At 35.7% G+C, this 20,726-nt stretch overlaps 2 protein-coding genes across 10 annotated transcripts; one reads left to right on the top strand and one right to left on the bottom strand.

The window, feature by feature from the left end:
- The first annotated feature begins 59 nt into the window (after positions 1–59).
- On the top strand, positions 60–12,656 carry zdhhc2 (zDHHC palmitoyltransferase 2). Of its 6 annotated transcripts, none has more exons than XM_079892565.1 (14): positions 60–1,020; positions 5,219–5,245; positions 5,658–5,752; positions 6,260–6,380; positions 6,583–6,652; positions 6,742–6,774; positions 7,720–7,840; positions 7,987–8,025; positions 8,366–8,498; positions 9,690–9,816; positions 9,901–9,993; positions 10,276–10,379; positions 10,563–10,622; positions 11,231–12,656. In XM_079892565.1, the coding sequence occupies exons 1-13, from the start codon at positions 900–902 to the stop codon at positions 10,601–10,603; spliced, it is 1,125 nt and encodes a 374-aa protein (XP_079748691.1). In that variant the 5' UTR covers positions 60–899; the 3' UTR covers positions 10,604–10,622; positions 11,231–12,656. The 6 variants fall into 6 exon arrangements, with proteins under 6 accessions (XP_079748691.1, XP_079748693.1, XP_079748692.1 ...); XM_079892567.1 differs by having other exon boundaries at positions 654–1,020; positions 11,297–12,654; XM_079892566.1 differs by having other exon boundaries at positions 654–1,020; positions 11,261–12,654.
- On the bottom strand, positions 12,611–18,976 carry cnot7 (CCR4-NOT transcription complex, subunit 7). 4 transcript variants are annotated; one of them, XM_079892573.1, is made up of 8 exons: positions 18,803–18,966; positions 17,437–17,646; positions 16,417–16,460; positions 15,717–15,910; positions 15,371–15,591; positions 15,029–15,173; positions 14,137–14,247; positions 12,760–14,047 (listed from the first exon to the last, which is right to left on the bottom strand). In XM_079892573.1, the coding sequence occupies exons 5-8, from the start codon at positions 15,559–15,561 to the stop codon at positions 13,916–13,918; spliced, it is 579 nt and encodes a 192-aa protein (XP_079748699.1). In that variant the 5' UTR covers positions 15,562–15,591; positions 15,717–15,910; positions 16,417–16,460; positions 17,437–17,646; positions 18,803–18,966; the 3' UTR covers positions 12,760–13,915. The 4 variants fall into 4 exon arrangements, with proteins under 4 accessions (XP_079748697.1, XP_079748698.1, XP_079748699.1 ...); XM_079892571.1 differs by lacking the exon at positions 16,417–16,460 and having other exon boundaries at positions 12,611–14,047; positions 15,371–15,532; positions 18,803–18,976; XM_079892572.1 differs by lacking the exon at positions 16,417–16,460 and having other exon boundaries at positions 12,619–14,047; positions 15,371–15,532; positions 18,863–18,971.
- Positions 18,977–20,726: the final 1,750 nt, after the last annotated feature.

The raw sequence follows: 20,726 nt of genomic DNA, 5'->3' as shown, positions 1-20,726 counted from the left end.
TGATTATGACATTTAGAAAATATTGGTGCAAAATTTAACAAAATGCTCCTCTCTAGCAATTTTTTTCTAGCCAACTAACGTGCTATGGTCATTAAATGGCTTTCCTGAGGTAAATCGTTATGTGACCATCTCCAGCTGTTTTATTGACCATTTCCACGGGTGAAAAACACTGATTGATCGATATTATGTATGAGGCATTTAAATTTCGGCAAGTTGTAGTCCTAGTGTATCTTTCAATACCTATTGTTCATGCGTGTTTATTTACAATTAACTAGTAGGCTAGAGACGATCGGTTCACGTGGCGCTTGAACTGAGGCGCCAGCGATCTATCACGTCACATTTACAAGCGACAAAACGGTATTTATTGTTTGAATTTCGTAATAAAATTGACAGAATTTGAGAGGTTCATATTTGTTTCATATGAAAAATAACCTGCTCTCTTATCTGTCGGTATCAGTGTCCTCTTCTTTGCGATTTTTCTTTACGTGAGTAAATGGATTTGTGGCGTGAGAGCGTGTGAAAAGTGTCAATTGCGTGAGTCTCACGCTGAATGCGTGAGAGTTGGCGACATTATAAATAGGCTATAGCAAATAGATTTATAAATAGGCTATCTAATAGATATAGCAAATCTCAACAGGCTACACAGCAGACTTGATAGACGGCGGTAGTCGAGCTTTAGTGTAGTAACACCACCGCATCGCGTGAGCATCATGTAAGTTTGTAGAAAGGGGCGGTACCGATGTGCTACTGCAAACAAGAGCGAGCGAAGAACCGGAGGATGCAGGAGCAGACGAACCGCATCTGCACACGGAAGAAGACATGATGCTGTTTTAACAGCAGTGCGGGATCGCTGAGGCTGAACTTGTCGTTTTGACCACTTTTGGTCTTCTAATAGAAAGATGGCGCCGTCGGGCTCGCGCAGCGATGACTGCTGGAGAGTTTTATACTGGATCCCTGTGCTGTTCATCAGTCTGATCGTGGCATGGTCCTACTACGCGTATGTAGTGCAGCTCTGCATAGGTAAGACTGGAAGCAGCTCTCTGAATGAAGTTGGTTTGAATGAATAAATAATACCTGGTTTATCGACCATGTGCATATGTCTGCTTCTGTTAGCCTACTAGAGCATTATATCTCTGATATTGATCGGGTCTATTTGCTAAAAACAGATTGACTATAAGAGTGGGTCATAATTAGTGTCAAGTTGTTTGAGATTAATTTATTTAACCCCTTTCTTTATATGTGCATGTGTGTCTGGAGCCTACAAGATCCCCTTAATATTATATTATGCATGTCTCTGCATCTTAATTATAAAACTGAATAACAACATATATGGGTCAGTACCTAATAAGCATGTGAGATGATAAAAATATTGCAAATCTCAATGGCAAAATGTGTCCCAATCAACCTGAATTTATACACACACATAATTATAATGATTTTTTAATGTCATAAATGTTTTTGCTTCATTTGACCTGTACAAAATGTAGGCTACCTTTTCAAAGTCAAAATATGTTAAATTTTAAAAGAACTCACGAGGGTCATAAGGGGTCCATTCTCAAAATATTAACTATGTTAAAAAAACTAAACATTTTTATTGCTTTTATATATGACATTATTCGATTTTTATTTTTTTAATTTTATTACAATCTTAGGACAGTTAACACCACCTAGACATTTTGGACTTTAAGCCCCACACATTTTAATAATAGCAAAAGTAACAATAATAATCCAGAAAATGCATATATGTTCCTAGAAAAGGTGTATTCAAGTATTTTAATGAATTTTAATTTTAATATATTTTGGAGTAACTTAATACCGTAGATCCACAAAAAAATAGCATCATGTCATTGACCCCTATGCAATACTGTATGGAGAAATTTTGGCATCACTCTATAACCACCCATTAGGACCCTCATACAAAACTTGATTTCTCCCCCTTCTTTTGTTGCTGTAAATATGAGCTCTGAGTACTGAAAAAAACATCTTCAAGCTTTATTATTACTGTGTCATTTGTATATGCGCAACAAGGAAAGGTTTGTGTTCACATTAACATCATTCATTCCTTTGATTACATCTGCTATCATGTTCCCATAAAAACAGCATGAAGAGGCTTTATTGTTCTCTTGAATGGTGGATGATCATGAGGATGCCCTGTTATTCTCTGAAGACTAATTGTGTGTGTGTTTGGACTCCTTTAATAGAATCAAATGACGTTTAAATATCTGTGCAGAAAACAGCTGCTTTGTGATGTTCCTTGGAGACTTCACTGTGTGAAGGCCAGGCCACATTTCTAATGGTTGTTCCCACTGGCAGTTTAAATACTGGTTTATGCTGAACTGCAGTCAGTGGGTCTCCAGGCACCCCACCCCTTGCTTTGTACTTGAATTGACAGAATAACAACCATGAAGTGCTTTAAAGGGATAGTTCACCCAAAAATGAAAAATGTGTCATTAATTACTCACCCTCATGTCTTTCCAAACCCATAAGGCTTTCGTTCATCTTCGGAACACAAATGAAGATTTTTTTAATGAAATCTGAGACCTTTCTGCCCCTCCATAGACAGCTACACAACTACCACTTTGGTGCTTCAAAAAGTTCAGAAAGAGATCATAAAACTAATTCATATGAATTGAGCAGTTTAGTCCACAATTTTCTGAAGAGTCACTATCCCTTTATATGATGAACAGATTGAATTTAGGATTTTATTTACATATAAACATTAATCAACTCACACATCAGTTGTGGTAAACGGAAGCTCAAGCATGTTCGCTTGACGTGCGAGAATCAGTGAGGTTCATTCTTGTGATATGCAGCACGTTTGAGCTTCCGCAAGAACCAGTGAGGTTCATTCTTGTGTTACGCAGCACGTTTGAGCATCCTCAAGAACCAATGAGGTTCATTCTTGTGTTACGCAGCACGTTTGAGCTTCCACAAGAACCAATGAGGTTCATTCTTGTGTTACGCAGCACGTTTGAGCATCCTCAAGAACCAATGAGGTTCATTCTTGTGTTACGCAGCACGTTTGAGCTTCCACAAGAACCAATGAGGTTCATTCTTGTGTTACGCAGCACGTTTGAGCTTCAGCAAGAACCAATGAGGTTCATTCTTGTGTTACGCAGCACGTTTGAGCTTCCACAAGAACCAATGAGGTTCATTCTCGTGTTACGCAGCACATTTGAGCTTCAGCAAGAACCAATGAGGTTCATTCTTGTGTTTCACAGCACGTTTGAGCTTTAGCAAGAACTAATGAGGTTTGTTCTCGCGCGTCAAGCAGGTTCACTGATCTATGTTTATATCCGCAAGAACCCGCAAGATTTGTTCTCTTGCGTCAAGCAGGTTCGTTTGTGCTTCCGCAAGAACCAATGAGGTTCCTTCTCGTGTTACACAGCACGTTTGAGCTTACGCAAGAGGTTTGTTCTCGTGCATCAAGCATGTTTAGTTGAGCTTCTGTTCATGTTCACTGATCAATGTTTAAATGTGAGTAAAGCCTAAATTAAATCTATTATCTGTTCATCATAAGCGATCGAGTCTCTTCAGAAAATTTTGACTAAACCGCTCAATTCATATGGATTGGTTTAACCATCTTTTATGGACTTTTTATAGCGTCAAAATGGTAGTTGCGTAGCTGTCAATGGATGGACAGAAAGCTCCAAAATTTCACCAAAAAGATCTTCATTTGCGTTGCAAAGATCTTACGGGTTTGGAACGAAATGAGGGTGAGTAATTATTGACAGAATTTTCATTTTTGGCTGAACTATCCCTTTTATGTCTGAACTTGAGCATGAATTGAAGGCTATTAAGTCTGTTTGGGTTCAATGGGAATATCTACCCTGCTGAAAAATGCAGCATTGCTGGTCACCAGCATAAGTATGTTTTGCATGCTGGGACCAGCATGGGAAGTGGGAGTGATGGTGGGCCAGCTCTAATCAGCCTAAATCAGCCTAGACCAACACTGAATTCATGCTGGTTTATGATGGATTTTTCAGCAGGGCAGTTTGCTCATTGCAACATTGATGCAAATATCCAAAACCGTAACAGATAGTGTTAATTTAAAAAAAGATCTGTTTACTTGTTAATACTACTACTATGCTATAGTTGCATTTATTTTAGCACGCCATGATAATTGCCCAACCCATGGTTACAAAGGTTGTTATAAACATATTGTCTGCTGATCCTTATGTCTTAAAGGTAATCTCACAGCCAAGCTGTCAAACTCAACCTCACCAATCTCTACTTGACCTATTTCTGCTGTCAAATCACTTGTGCTGCACGTTGAGTTTAGCAACAAACACATTTGACATTTCTTAAACAACACTGATGTCATCAGGAGAATAAACAGTTTAATTGCTGAAATTGGTCATGATGTGTCTCGTCATCTGTTGACAGTTTTTATTGCTCGAATTGAGAGGGTTGTATACCAATGATACGGTGTGATGATAATGGCCTTATTACAGTATATAATGTGATTGCTGGACACTTGCAGTTATTCTTTACATGCCTTTTGTGAATTATTACAAAATCACAAACGTATCACAACTTTTTAAGCACCCCCTGAAACTGTGCATCTATTATACTCAATTAATATTGCAATAATGCATTGTATTCTGGGATTTTGTTTCTGTTTTGTGCTTCAGAGGTTTTTTTGATTTAATTTTTTTACTTATGTGCCAGATCTTTCAAAGAGCATATTTTGGATAAAGAGCACAGAGTTGTGCATCCCAAGTCACATTAGATGAGGCTAATCTAATGAGGCTTTTAGGACACTGCATTTTTAGTAAACTAGACATTTATTGAAGAGCCTATATGCTTAGAATGTGTCAAACCTCAAAATAATATTTCTTTAAAAACACACAGTGCAAAAACAAAATCCGTCCGTGTCATCTGAGTGCGTGTGGTCCAATCTTGATTTTGAAACCGCTTTTTTTCTGCATGTTCCTGTGTGGTCATAGTTAGTATCTCTAACCTCGTCACCAAAAAATAGCTCATCGTCCTGAAAGAGCACCAGTTGAAGAGATGCAGTCATGAGTTAGTGAATTTGGGCATGTGATCAAGAGTCTCTGTACAGCGTGAGTTCCAGCAACTGCGATCAGAACCATCTGGTGCTCGCTGACCTTCTAAATGCACAAGGAGTTTCAGTCCTACTGCTTTTACAATAATATCCAGTGCAGAATTTAAAAAAAATACAGCATTAACCTTTTTCTTTCTCTTTCCTCTGCAGAATCTATTGAAAACATGGGAGAGAAAGGTAAGATGTTTGACTTTTTTTTTAGATTAATTTCAATGGCAATGTCTTTCCTTTAATTGGAGCAAATATTTATAATGATTTGTGCATTTTCTGAATGTATATAAATGGTTGAATGATTTTTGAATGATCATGTGACACTGAAGACTGGCGTAATTATGCTAATGTAAGTCCATCGGACATTTTCACCCGTATTATCATTTGTCTTGGTAAAATTGTAAAAAAAAAAAAAAAACACATCCCCTCAACCAACCGCATGATTTGAGTTAATAGTGCAGAATGAGTTATGCTATGCACCAAAGTTTAATAAGTTTAATAATCCCCCACCATAGTCATGAGCAATTCCCTTAGGGAGCACCACTAATGATGTAATGATCTTTTTTAATCAGCTTTCAATATTTCTTTTGTATCACAGTAGTTTATCTCCTGGTTTATCATGTGCTTTTCATAATGTTCGTGTGGTCATACTGGCAAACCATCTTCACAAAACCCATGAACCCCCTCAAAGAGGTGAGTAAATTAGAGTATAGAAATAAATTATATATTAATAACTATTAATTTCAAAGTAAACACTAATAATTAATAGCAGACAACTGAAGTCATCCGAATGTGGTGTAAACTGTGCCATCTCTAAGTAATTTAAATGTTATTTTGCACAGCATACTCAGTATGACTCATGAGGTGTTGGCTTATAATGAATATAATTTGCCTGTTAGCAGTGTAATATTTGTAAATGTATAGTATAACACCCTTTAGGATGAGTTGTTGGTTACGCTTATTGAAAAAACAGCATGTCGGGTTGTAAATTGCATGTGATCGCCGGTGTAACTATAGCACCTCACTGGAAGCTGTTATTATTTCATGCTGAGGGAATGAGAAACCAACTGTAATAGAGAAACCACATATGGCTCAAACTGGCAATCAGTCGTACTCCTCTCACTTCTCTGAGTGCAGACCGTGCTTGCTTGTCACACAGGAAATATCAAAATATTTTGCTTTTTTGTCTGTTCCTTTCAGTTCCACCTGTCACATCCTGACAAGGAACTACTAGAGCGTGAAGATCGGAGAGAATCTCAACAGGAAGTCTTGAGGAGAATTGCTAAGGATTTGCCCATTTACACGCGCACAATGTCAGGAGGTGGGCACTTTTCTTTACGTTCAGCACATCCTAATGGTGCCAAAGACATCACTGTTAGCATGCCAAGTCTGTAACAGTCCATTCAGCCTAAATTTAAGCTCAGGAACAAATAATGGCCGCAGACAATTACATTTGTTTCAATCTGTGTTCAGTCTTCAGTGAATCCTATCGATCTGTATTTTAACAAGCTGTCTTGATACAGCTATCCGCTACTGTGATCGCTGTCTGCTGCTGAAGCCTGATCGATGCCATCATTGCTCTGCCTGTGAAATGTATGTCTTTCTCCTTTTTTAAAAGACACAACACATATTAGATTTTGCTGTGTTGCATTTCAACAGCTCCTGCCTCTGCTGTTTTACAGGTGCATTTTAAAGATGGATCACCATTGTCCGTGGTATGTACTAGCTCAGTAGATTAAACGCAAAGCAAGAATAAAAAGATTTTTGGTCTTGGAAGGAAGACATGCACCAAACATTTCTATAGGTTTCGATTAGACCAACAAAACAATCATTATTTTCCTAGCACACATTTTTTGATTTTGCTATTTAAAGCTACACTAGGGTCAAATCCATACAATGAACATTTTTGGTGGTATAATTGTACATTTTGGTGAATTGGTGACTAATTTTAGTGAATTTTTACGCTCTGTTTACACACCACTGATGGTTAGATTTAGGGATGGACCTTCATGCTTACATTTTTTCTAAAAAATCATATGTTTGATATGTATGAATTAGAAATTTGTTCCCACAACTTACAAATGGCCTACGTCAGCACGTTTTACTAATCTGTTCCCTCGTTTTAAATCGTGTTCACAATATAATAATTCGTAAATCATGGCCACTTTGTAATAATTCCTTCACTTGTTTTAGTTAAATCAAAACGAGGTGACGATTTAGTTCTACGTGGCCACAATTTACTAAAACAAGAGAACGAATTGGCCATGATTTATATATTTTTGTCCATGTCATGTTCTGGGCTCCGTATATTCTTTCTTTTGTTATTTATGAATTAATTTGCATAAGTGACATGATCACCTGTAACCATGGCCAGATTCGGTCACACAAACACATACAGTCAAATTCATAGTGTAGCTAGTTAGTAATGCGAAACTGTAAAAATGTTTTATTCAAGTCAAAAATATTATTACATTAAATCTGATTACATTACATTTCACAAACAAAAGTAGCGTCAAGAAGGATAGAAATGAAACAGCTTTTAAGGTAAAAACTGGCCATTTTCCCTTGTTATAATGTATGTTGGGCAGTATTTTGCAATAAAAATAGAAATTAATATCCAATTTTATTGAGGCTAATAGGCGTTTTGTCTTTTTTGACAGGGTGAACAATTGTGTGGGCTTCGCCAACTACAAGTTTTTCATGCTCTTCCTAGCATATTCATTGTTGTATTGCCTCTTTGTCACTGCCACAGACTTGCAGTATTTCATTCAGTTCTGGACTGTAAGTATGAATTATTAATTTATTAGGCTTATATTAAGAAACAGGTCATTTGAATGTTCAGATAGGCTGTCTTTAATTAAATAACACACCAACTGGAGTACTATAATCCTTTCAATAAAAACAATGTTTTATTTTAATTTTAAAAGGTTGATGGTAAAACACATCAGCGCCTAATCCAGTATTTGGTAGGACTGAGTCAATCACTGACATTATTGATAGTTCCTGTAGATTTGATAGTTCCCCTCAGCATATCACCTTAGTTACACTTTCTGTTAGATCCAGTAGACAAGGAAATGTAGGTTTGTTCAAAATGTTTTTCTAGTCTAGAATAGACTGTCCATAGGGACCATGTATCCCACAAGTTTAATATCACAACTTTATGTAACTGAGTATTCCAAACATACTATATTCTGTAAAACTAGATAATATAACAGCCAATAGCTTGAATTTGGCCTGAGCTGTTTTTTTGTTTGTTTTATTGTTTGTCTACGCCTGTTTGTGGTGTTTTCCCCATGTTTCTCACAGAATGGCCTGCCTGATACCCAAGCCAAATTTCACATCATGTTCCTGTTTTTCGCTGCCTCCACGTTCTCAGTGAGCCTAGCGTTTTTGTTTGCTTATCACTGCTGGCTTGTCTGCAAGAACAGATCCACATTGGGTGAGTGGGTTGTGCTGTAATTACCCTTGGATTTCACTAGTAAACATGGGCTCCTCAATAGTGTGTATTTTGCATTCTCCGATCATCTATCCGCACTGCCTGATCAAATACGTCTCATACAACCAGTGACTCAGATCTGGGGATGGTGGTGTTTAGGTCTTCTGCCGTCTGCCCTTTGTGGCAGATCCTCAAGGGAACATGTACCTGTGGTAACATGCCCAGTCTTCTGGCAAAAGCAAGTGTGTCAAGATGCATTATGGTTGAAAATGTTAAAAAATTAATCTCAGAATCAGACATATATGTTATTCTTAACCCTGCTAAGCCTACTGTATCATATTTGATACTCAAATTTCTAAGGACAATAAATTATCAACGCGATCAAATCTTTGTTGTACACAATCTACTGCATGCCTTCTCTTGTCTGATTGATAGTTCATACTTTATTAGCAAGTAAATAGCTTTTTAGTATGATTCGAAAAATGTCCACCTTCAGGTTGTGGCACATGTCTTTTTGCTGTGAAATTTTTTCTTTTTATTACTTTTTTAAATCTTTTGTTATTTTTTTTTTTTAAATTTGAGTATCAAATATGAGACGTCAGGCTTTTGAGAAATGTTTATTTGTTCATCTCTCAATTATCATTGCATTGCATTGCATTATATGCTTTACCCCCACAATTAAAACACAGAGCTTTGATCATAAGACTAAACATTTAATTATCTTACTAAGACATATTTTTGGGAGAAATAGAGTGACAACTGATGTTTAAATACGTTTCATGTAAGTATTCTGCTATACTGTTATAACAATCTCATTGATTTACATTAGAAGCAATCAGATATACATAAATATCAGCAATAGCAATAAAGTTTGGGTCTCTGAATAAAATTGAGGTGTTTTTTTCTTCTTGAGGATGAGCTCCATATTCTCCTATATCATACTATAATATGAGTCGTAAAACTATGATACTCTACAAAAAAACACACACAAAGCTTTACATTTTTGGTCTAAAGGCTCAATAAACTGTTCCATTAAAAAAAAATGGAACTGACTAGTCGCCATTTTTCTGATTAGTATTTCATATGTTAGGATTTAGAGGGTTAAAAGTTAAAAGAAAATAAGAAATCATGTTAGTAGGATTGTATATGAAGTGTCTTAATGTGTTTATGCGGTTTAAATGTTTCTCCTGTCAGAGGCTTTCAGAGCTCCTGCGTTCCAGCATGGACCAGACAAGAACGGCTTCAGTTTAGGAACGAACAAGAACTTTCGACAAGTGTTTGGAGAAGAAAAGAAATACTGGCTGCTGCCTGTTTTTTCAAGGTATGTCATATTCAGTAGCACTGAAAATATCAGTGTCAGTGTTCGCCGATCTCATTTCCTCTGTATCACGTTGTGTTTCTGCAGTCTGGGTGACGGCTGTTCATTCCCCACATGTCTAGTGAACCAGGACCCCGAACAACCCTCCTTGCCTCCAGGACGCAACCCTTCTATCAAAAGGTTCATGCCTCAGATGAATTATTCATTCAGGAACATATTGTATAACAATATAAAAGATATATATATATATATATATATATATATATATATATATATATATATATATATATATATATATATATAAGAAAAAATGTCCCACCTTTTGACAGTCCAATCAAACTTGAAATTTGCAGTAGATATTACTTCTGGTTCCACTGTAACTCTAGAAATGCGCATTGCATTGTGGGATAGTGTAGTGATAATATGCAGAGCTTTCCATTCATGCCCTTTTCATTCTTCCAGTGTTGGAGAGTCTCATCAGTTTCCACCTAAACCTCTGAGAGAGTCTCAGAGCCGGCTGCTGAATAACGGACAGTCAGAGGGAAGTGAAGACAGAGACAAGCGAGGTGACTGGACAGTTATGTCACATCTGAGATCATTACAAAACCATTACATTGAGCATTCTGTTTGTCTTGACCATAGATATGACTAATAGATATGAGGTAAACCTGGTGCTGTGAATGTGTGAGGTGATATTACAGTGTGGGGAAACAACGTTGTACACTTTTCATTCTGTGTTTTCCTGACAGGTACAAGCAACCCAGCCTTGACTATTGAGAAGGAAACTTAGGAACATGTTAATGAAACAGGTTTGTTACTTTTGTGTGCACATATTACAATAAGATTTGACTTATTTTCAGATAATTAAACTTTAAAGTGCTTCAAAATTATAGTACTGTAACACTACCGTTCAGAAGTTTGGAGTAATTTTTTTTCCCTCTTATGCTCACCAATGCTTTATCAAAATTACAGTAAAAACTGTAAAATTACGAAATATTATTACAATTTAAATGATCTGTTTTTTTTTAAATATTCTGGTGATGTGATTATTCCAGTTACATTATCCTTCAGAAATCATTCTAATATGCTGATTTGCTGCTCAAGAAACATTTTTTATTATTACCAATGTTAAAAACAGTTGTGCGATGTGCTAATATTTTTGTGAAAACTGCGATATGTTTTTTTCAGGATTCTTTGATGAATGGAAAGTTCATAATAACAGCATGTGTTTGAAATATAAATATTGTGTAACATTATCAATGTCTTTACTTGGGCATTTAATTCATTTAATGGATCCTTCCTGAATAAAAGTATTAATTTCTTTCCCCAAATATTTGAATGGTAGTGTACTGTACATACCACATATACTGATATATTATATTATATGAGTATTATATTTCTTATATTTATACATTAGGAGTTTTGTCCTAATGATGTCTGTTGTCAGTGGAACAGTGAAGACGTCTCTGCTGCTCTTGCACAGACTTGCACTGCCCTTCCACTCTCTACCTGATGAATTGTGACTCTTCACAAGCGCTAACAGAAGCAGGATAATGGAGTGTACATTCATAAAGGGCCACAGTCTCTTCTCTTCCTTGGAAACTGTATGGCTGAGATATCTTAACGTGCCTAAAGATACCCACAGATGTGGCTGAACAAGGTAACATCACAGTGGTTCCTGGACCCACGTTTTAAAAAATGTAGAAGTTCGTTCGGAAAATGCCTTGAATATAGCTTGTGTGGTGTAGACATTGCTTAAGAAGGTGACATTTTTTGTTAGTCTGGGAAACATGAAGTATTTATGCATGCTGTGTGATGATGGTACATAGTCGTTTGTCATGTTTGAAATGTAAAAACTGAAAAGCCCACTACACTACAACAGATTTTTTTTAACCGGTTTTGGTCAAATTTTGTTCATTACTACACAGATGCATTTGCACATCGTGTCTATGATCTGTTTTATTTGACAAAGTGTCAGTGAGGATCTTGTCCGTCACCCTTAAGTCTGGATCCCAGCTGTCCTGAGTTTTGCAAAGGTCGTACACAAGCAAAAAGACTGATGTAGCAAAACATTTTTAGCACTGCATATCCAGACAAAAACACTGTTTATTCGAGTTTTTACCTGACAAGCAGAGGGAAGACAAAAATACTCTGTATGCACTTTGAACAGCGCTTGAAGCGGCACATTATTTCAGTTTTTAAATGCTGTTTTCTTGATGATTCTGTCGAATCAGGTATGCAAGGAAAATGTATTCTGATAACTCTTGTCCATATGCATTGTGATACTGCAGCTGCAGTGAACATTTCACGTCAGTATATTGATTATTTTTAGAATACGTTGCATAACTCTGTTTGCACACTTAATGCAAAACTCAGATGTGGTTTTGTGTCGCATCTGATTTATCTAAGGGCTCTTCTAAAGTACTTACCATATTTCTATCTGAATTTGATTCCATATATTGCATGTAAATGTACTTGTACTTGATTTTGACCTGAGGTGTGAACAAAACCTCAGAAATGCCAAGAGCTGTGGTGTGTTGTCTGTTTTGTAGTTTTTATGGAAATGTCGTATAGGATTTCTGTTACTTTGTGATTACTAGGTTCACACACCACATTAAAAAGAAACTGTGATACAAGATTTCTACTGGTTCTTGCTTTGTGTATGTAGACGAGCTGATTGTCGTTGCTGCTTTTGTTCTTTGAGAGTCTGTGAAATTCTGCTGGCTCTAGCTTAATGTTTTCATATACATTCAGACTCCACTCCGTATGACAACGCCATTGAACGATATGCCTTGATGAATGTTACTGTAAGAGAAATAAAGCGATATTTTATTAAGTGCTACAGTGTTGTTTTGGTATTGTTTCAATCTAACACTAGTCCTTTAGGAATTGTGCAATCAAACCTTAATACAGCATATGTCTGAACAGACTTCAGTTAGAAATGTTAGAAAAACCAGGCTTTTATTTCCAAAAGCTCTAAAAACAGTCACTCTATATTGCATAATACCATTGTGGATACTGTACACATCAAGATGACAGACAAACAGGAGGAGGGAGGTTAAGAGCTACCAGAATCATTATTCACCAAATCACACATTCAAAAAAAAGTAAAGAAAAAGAAAAGCTGTGTTCATGCGATTCACATGTCTATATAAGCTCAGATTAGTTAACACAGCATTTATTCAAATATCTTTCAGTACATACAGCAGATCTAGGCAACACAGAATTGTAAAGCAATACAATACAAAAACAGAATAAAGAGGAAAATGAGGAGAAAACCCCAAACAGCACAAAATGTGCACCATTCAGAAAACCAGCACTACAAGTAAAATGAATTCCACTGATACTGAGTACTTGAGTTGGATAAGATTCCCTTTAAGAGTCATTATTTCTTATATTAAATGAATAAAAGGCTTTGAACTTTTTGATACTAAAATACTACAAAACCTTTACACTTCTTTTAAAAATGAAAACGGAAAGACAATTTTGATGCAGAACTAGTATGAGGTGTCCTCAGTTCACTTAAATAGTGGCAGTTACATCATCACTCTTAATTTACTCGTGTGGTAAAATCTGTGCTAACCCAACATAAAGAGTAAAATCAGTGCGAGGCTTCGCTTTACAATTAAGTGCCTGTATTTACCTGTGTCTGTGAGATCCTCCATCTGTCTAAAGCTATTGCGAAGTGTGAGAAAACAGTACTGTAATCAGGGAATGACAGTTCACGTACAGTAGGTGACTGGTGTACTCGCCAAATCAGTCAATGAATTACGCAACCGTACACGAGAAGAAACGAATCCAATAAATTAACGATAAAAAAGAAGAACATAAAAAGTAGCTTAATATTAAGGCTGAGCTGTGGGGGGGAAAAAAACTCAAACACCAAATGGTTCCTCTTCCTTAACCATAAAAGATGAACATCGTGTGAAAAGATTTAACCCAGAGAAGGCAACAAAGGGAAGAAGTTTTTTTTCTTCTGTTGGATGGGAGCTTTAAAGTGCAAATTCCTATGAAATCGCTCATGGAAAACAAAACAACAACAACTAAAAACCCATGTTTTGAGCCCTGTATATGAGGTTCTTTATGGTGAGGGATTCTTGTGTCATGACTGCTGCTTGTTTGCCTCCTCCTCGTAGGCATTTCCGGTGCCGTTCTGGACATAGGATGAGCCTGAACCCAGTCCATACAAGTGACCACAATACTTGGCATCATCAATGTGATCCTCAAAAAACATCTGCAACGACAATGATGTTACAGTCAGTACAAATGCTGAATCCAGTGCCACTTTTTTGTGATATTTAACAAGCGTGGATGAAGGCACACCTCTCTCATCTTGAAGAAAGCCATTCCTGTGAGGAGCGAGTCAGACCCTGCCTGATGCTGAGGTCCAATTCTCTCCAATTCAAGCTGCTCTGCCACCTCCTGCAGACCACCCTGCACATCACATGATGGAAATCAGACACAGATTCCTTCTATTCACACACTGCTACAAATGAAAGTAGCCCCTGGTATACTTCAAGGCAAATGCTGCAGTGATGACAGTGGTGTGATCCTGCAATGGCTATACATACTCACTCACTCACGTTTTATTGTTTTACAATAACACTGAACCACAGAAAATTTGATTTGGCTATATGTACTGATCAACAAAAAACAAAAATGTCAAAGTGAAAAAAAAAAAAAAAAACTTTTTAGTTTTATTCAATCATTACAATTGTTTAACTATAACTATGCAAGTATTTAGTAGATAACCTTTGACCACTATTACAGTCTTAGGTTTGCTTCAACTATATAAAAATAACATTTTTAGGCACTGAAATAAACAATTGAAGCACTACAATTACTAAAACTGAAATAAAAATACATTAAAGGTAAATAGAAATAACACTAAAACAAATTAAAATTATAAACAAAGCCAATTCAAAATATGAATACCTACAATACTCAATCAATACTGAATTAATCTATATAAATTTAAAAAATAAATAACTGATTATTGCAGATCACGCCGTCTTTTTGCCAGATATGTTTTTGAGTCTTCTTTCTGTTGATCAATGGACACACACACAAAAGGGAAAAAAAAGAAAAAAGAAAAGAAAACAGCATGATTCAATGCTGTAAAACACTGAGGAAAAAGTCCACAGTCATGAATACTTTGTAGGCCCTGTATTTCTAATGACAACATCCTCATGCACATTTCCAAACGCAAAAATACCTTCAAGTTCTTACAGCTCTTCATGAGGTATTTCACATCATAAATGATGGGAAAAAATAAACGAAGAACCTCGAAGAAGTCAACCTCTTCCTCTGGCAATTTCGAGTTGGACAAAATTTTAATCAGGTACCCAAAGTCATAGCCACTGTTTGGAAGAGACACAACAATTAGCTTGAAAATAGAGGCGTATAGTTCATGAAGTCTTAGTCACAGTTTTAGACTTCACACATTTTTTTTTTAACAGTACTGTACATTTTCTCAAGCTGTCAAGAATCTTTCAATTTTATGGAGTTGAGTCTCCACTGAAACACTGTATTGATTTCAGTATGTGAATATTATTACCTATGGAATGAGAGCCACTTGACCCCCTCACAAAGCACCACACCTGAGGTCATAAGCAGCTCAGCAAAGTACAGTGTCTCAATACCCTCCTCCTCATGCTTCTTAAACTGGATACCTGACGAAGTGAGCAGCTCAATGGAATCCTGTGCATACATGTCTTCCCTGCAAAAGACAGTATGTCCTGCTTTCATAAAGAATCACACTGATGGCTATGGTTACACCTGAAGACAAGAAAAGTCATCTTGTCATACGTCTTCAACATGCACATTTAAGAGAGATCATGGATTGATGCTTTGTTGTTGAATGTGAGTGCAATACCTCTTTAATTACTAAGTGCAATGCTTACGTGAGGTTAAATTTGAAGTTGAACTGCCACGTTGACGTTCCTGGTGGGTATTCGCCATCTTCGTTCATAAATGTAAGGCCAAGCTGGATGATCTTCAACAAGTCAACATTACACCGCAGCAGCTGATACTGGTAATCTGCATTGCTTCTAAATTCTCCGATCGGTCTTGCAACAACACCTGGAAACTCTGTGTCCTACAAATGCAACAAAACACATTATGAGTGTTATGGTTACTTGTATATTTATAGTGCATGATTAAAAAAGGGCCAGAAAATATATGACGTTTGGCATATCAGACTAATTTGTTTTTTAATAAAAATATATATTTTTATCATTATTATCATTAGTTTTTGTAATTTTAGTACTTCAACTTATTTCAGTTAGTTGCCAAAGCAACATTTTTAATTTTCGTAAGTTTTATAAGTTTTCCATCTAATATTTATATTTTGTTTAAACTTTTTTTCAATTGCCCAAGAATAATTTTTAATAGTTTTAATTTTAGTTAACAATAACAACCCTGGAAGTGTCAGATTGGATTTCAAATTAGTAAAAAAAATGATCATTTATGAAACGATGTGACTAATGTCATTCCCAAAGAGCAGCTTTATCTGAGTTCACTCATGTTGCTCAAATCGTTCATTGTGTATTGAATAATTAATGAATGAACGAGAGAAACAAACAAGCGGTTTTGGCATTTTACCTTTTTTGTTGTCTGATGTGCCTCGTGAGTTAAAAAATGGTAACCTAAAAATTATAATATCTAACATAAATTAACTGGTTTTGTTCAAGTCAAAAATATTATTTACTATTGCTGAATCAACCTAAACCAACAAAATTTTTTTTATTGGTTTAATCAAGTAAAAAAAACTATGAAAGCTTGTTTCCGCCACTGAATTAACAATAAAAAAGGTAGGCTAATAGCTGCTTTATTCTCACAATTCTGACTTTTTGCTCACAATTGCGAGTTTATATCTTGCAATTTTGACCTTTTTTCTCAGAATTGCGATAAACACAATTTTTTTCACTTTTTTTCTCAGAATTGCGATAAACAAAATTTTTTCACTTTTTTTCTCAGAATTGCGATAAACAATTTTTTCACTTTTTTTCTCAGAATTGCGATAAACACAATTTTTTCACTTTTTTTCTCAGAATTGCGTGATAAAAACTCACAATTTTGAGTAATATAAACTCACAATTGCGTTTTATAAAGTCAGAAATGCGAGATTTAAATTTGCAATTCTGATGAAAGAAGTCAAAATCGCTAGATATAAACACGCAATTGCGAGAAAAAGTCAGAATTGCAGAAAAAAAGTCAGAATTACTAGTTTATATCTCACAATTCTGACTTTATTTCTCACAATTTTGAGTTAATATCTCACAGTTCTGACTTTTATCAAAAAAAGTCACAATTAACTTTTTTTTTTATTATTCTGTGGCAAAACAAGCTTCCAAAAAACACAGCTCTTTAAGGTAACAATGGCAGGTTACCACTTTTTACAGTAAATCCTTTCTTTTCACAATGACATTGACTCTTGCACGTCTCTTGCCATCAAGTCATTACTATGGCAACTGATGTAGACATACCAGATATTAACTGCACTGTCTCAACATTTGGATCTGATTTCATAACTTGCAAATTAACAAGGCAGACGGTCAGTCCTAGATCACAGAAAAACGAAACTGGACTGATTTAAATAAAACTTTAATGCTTCAAACTCACCATTGCGACATAGCTGAATTTTCGAGTCACCTGTCGGATCCTCTTCATCTCCTCATCCAGGTTGTTGGACCAAACCTCACATATTCTTTGGCTATGATCCACAGTGGCTGCGGGCATAGTTCCACTCTCAGGTTCACGGCATCAAAACCAAAAAAACACTCCCCAGGGGATATACTCATGAAATAATAGTCGCTTGTTCCCTCTTTTTACCTGAAAAAAATATATCTAATCACATCACAATCAGGACATTTTATATCAAATCACTTTATTGTCACTATACCATAAACAAGAAGGTAATAGATAGTGTATAAAATAAACAATATGCAAATATGCACACACAGTATAAACAGACACAGGGTAACTTGAGACAATTAAAAATGTGCTACTGAAAAATGCACAAAAAACGCAACTCAAATTGTAAAGTAAATAGTAGAAAATATTTCAAACAGCAAATATATATAACATCACCATGCAAAACTCTCCTGTCCAATTAAAAACGAGCATGTTGTAATCAAAGCATGACCTAATTGTTCCCTTTACTTGTACCTAATTGTATTTTCTGCAATGGTCAATAACTACAGGTTTGTATACATTTTCAAACTTATATCCACTGTATGTGTCTGTAGATTATGTCATGCCCTGGCTGATTCACTTTGGTAAATCATTAGCCATGTGTTGTTTACTGACTTCAAACTAGATGTTAGATGTGTGTATCCTCCTTATCCCCAACAGCATTATGAGGACTATAAACAGAGGGAGAATTTCTGCAATACTTCACATGCTTCACTTTAGACTTTACTTAGTAAACATGACTACTCATCTACTATTCTTGCTTCATGACAACACTGAACAGATAATGATTCAGACATACTCATATCACTCACAAAAATAACTGTTGTAATGTGCCTAAACATTACAACAAGTGCCAGATGAGTCAAAACGGTCGCAGGCTAACAGGAGCAGCATTCACTTCAATATGCCAACAAAACTAGTAGGAAGATTGGTCCTGTGCCAGAAAATGCTTTTGAACATACATGCACATTAAAAGTGCCTTTATAACCTATTATCTGTTGCTTTATATGTCCTCAAGCTATCAAGTCAGTTGTTGTAAGTTGACATGTTAGCAGCACCAGCTAGCACAACATCTGCTAAACAACTAAACAACCCCGCAAACGTCCTGAAATCATGTCTAGTCAGCTTTTGGAGGTTTGTGTAAATAATCTTTCTTTGTAAGATGTGAATGATGCTGTTTGGTGTCGGGGTGAGTGTTTATTTGTGTATGTGGCTAGCATGTTAGCTATTAGCCTAGCCACAAAAGTTTGTCCTGATATTATGATCAAAGTTCACTTTTTCTGTCAGGACTTACCTTTCCTCAAACAAGGTAGTTACACTTAAAGCCTATACTGCTTCAGTAATATACAATCACCTTGTTTAGAAAGGACTGGGACCTTGCTCTATACTTTTATATAGTTTTATTGGGCTAACACCGATATCAAGAACCAGCTGCCACCTCTGAAACTACATCACAGCGCTTCGGCGTGACGTCACGACAAGACGACAAGGTGTAACCTTTGAACTCATTGTGGGGTTTTACGTATTTATGTATATGTTCATTTGTATATGTAAATTTTCAAAGAAATAGCTCTTTTAAAGGTTGAATTCTTTAAAGAACTATATAATTTTTTTGTTAGAATCTTCAGTGGTGAGATACTTAAAGGGGTGGTTGATTATTATGTTCACTTTTTCAACTTTAGTTAGTGTGTAATGTTGCTGTTTGAGCATAAACAACATTTGCAAAGTTACAACGCTCAAAGTTCAAAGAAAAGGGAGATATTTTATTTTAAAGAAATTGCTTTTTAAGGACTACAACAAACAGCTGGTAGGGACTACAAACATTCCTCCCGGGTTAGTGACATCAACTAACCCTAAAATGTACCCGGAACACGATTTATAGATTATCAAGACAGAATAGGCCCACTACACATCAGCTACATAAATTCATCAACTAACCATTCAGAAATGTTGTCTACATGTTGTCACTTCTTCTTGAGTCTCTCCATCATTGTCTGACTCTGGTTTGAACATAAAAGGCTAAAGGTTTTTGAAATTTTCAGTATAAGTCTGTGTGAGTGCAAGCTGTTGAAGCTCCGCCCTCTGTGCCGGGAGCAGTAGCTTATTTGCACAAAAACGGTGCGTTTTTGCATACCCTCAAAAAGTGACATTTTTAACATGCAATTACAATATATGTGGGGTATTTTGAGCTAAAACTTCACATACACACTCTGGGGACATCAAAGACTTATTTTACATCTTGTGAAAAGGGCATTATACCACCCCTTTAAAAATTAACACCTTATTGTCTTTACTCACCCTCAAATTGTTCCAAACCTGTACGAGTTTCTTTCTTCTGCTGAACACAAAAGAAGATATTTTGAAGAATATTGGTAAACCAGACAGTTAATGTAGCCATTGACTTCCATAGTAATCTTTTTCTTATTATGGAAGTCAATGGCTACCATCAACTGTTTGGTTACAAACATTCTTCAACATACCTTCTTTTGTGTTCAGCAGAAGAAAGAAACTCATACAGGTTTGGAACAACTTTAGGGTAAGAAATGAGAAAATGTTCATTTTGGGTGAACTAAGGTTTCATGTATTTCATGTTTCATGTATATGTATTGAATTGAATTGAATATGAATTTCATGTATTTGTACAGAATTTGAAGTTATTTCTCTTAAAATATTTTAGAGTAGAATATATCTTAGAAAAAAGAGTTTATATTTTATTTGCTTGTAAATGTGATCTCTAAGGGATAAACACATTGGTTTCAGTTAAGTGAAATCTAAGTAAAATAGTATTCCTTTAGTGTATATATATATATATATATATATATATATATATATATATATGTGTGTGTGTGTGTGTGTGCGCGTGTATAAATCACAATCAACTGTTGTTTTGAGACCAAAAAAACAACAATTACACACCTTGTGACAAGACTTTAAAATAGGTGAGCAAATTTGCAATATGGATCTAAACTGACCAAAATACTAATTGTCTCCATCCTTCAAAATTATTTGCAATAATATTCATTTCTTAAATTACCAAAAGCATGATGTAATAAATATCACATCACGTAACAAGTATTTCTATATATAAAAAAAAAAAAATTCTGCATTTAATACAACCTATCTTATTTGGTATGGTTTCTTTTGATTCTTTGAATTTGTTTTCAAACATTTGCCAGGCCTAAGCACACTTAAAGATATTAATATCATATTAATTTCAC

This window comes from Squalius cephalus (assembly GCF_949319135.1).
Source record: "Squalius cephalus genome assembly, chromosome: 14".
Classification (NCBI taxonomy): domain Eukaryota; kingdom Metazoa; phylum Chordata; class Actinopteri; order Cypriniformes; family Leuciscidae; genus Squalius; species Squalius cephalus.
This window is presented reverse-complemented; position numbering and strand designations above follow the sequence as displayed.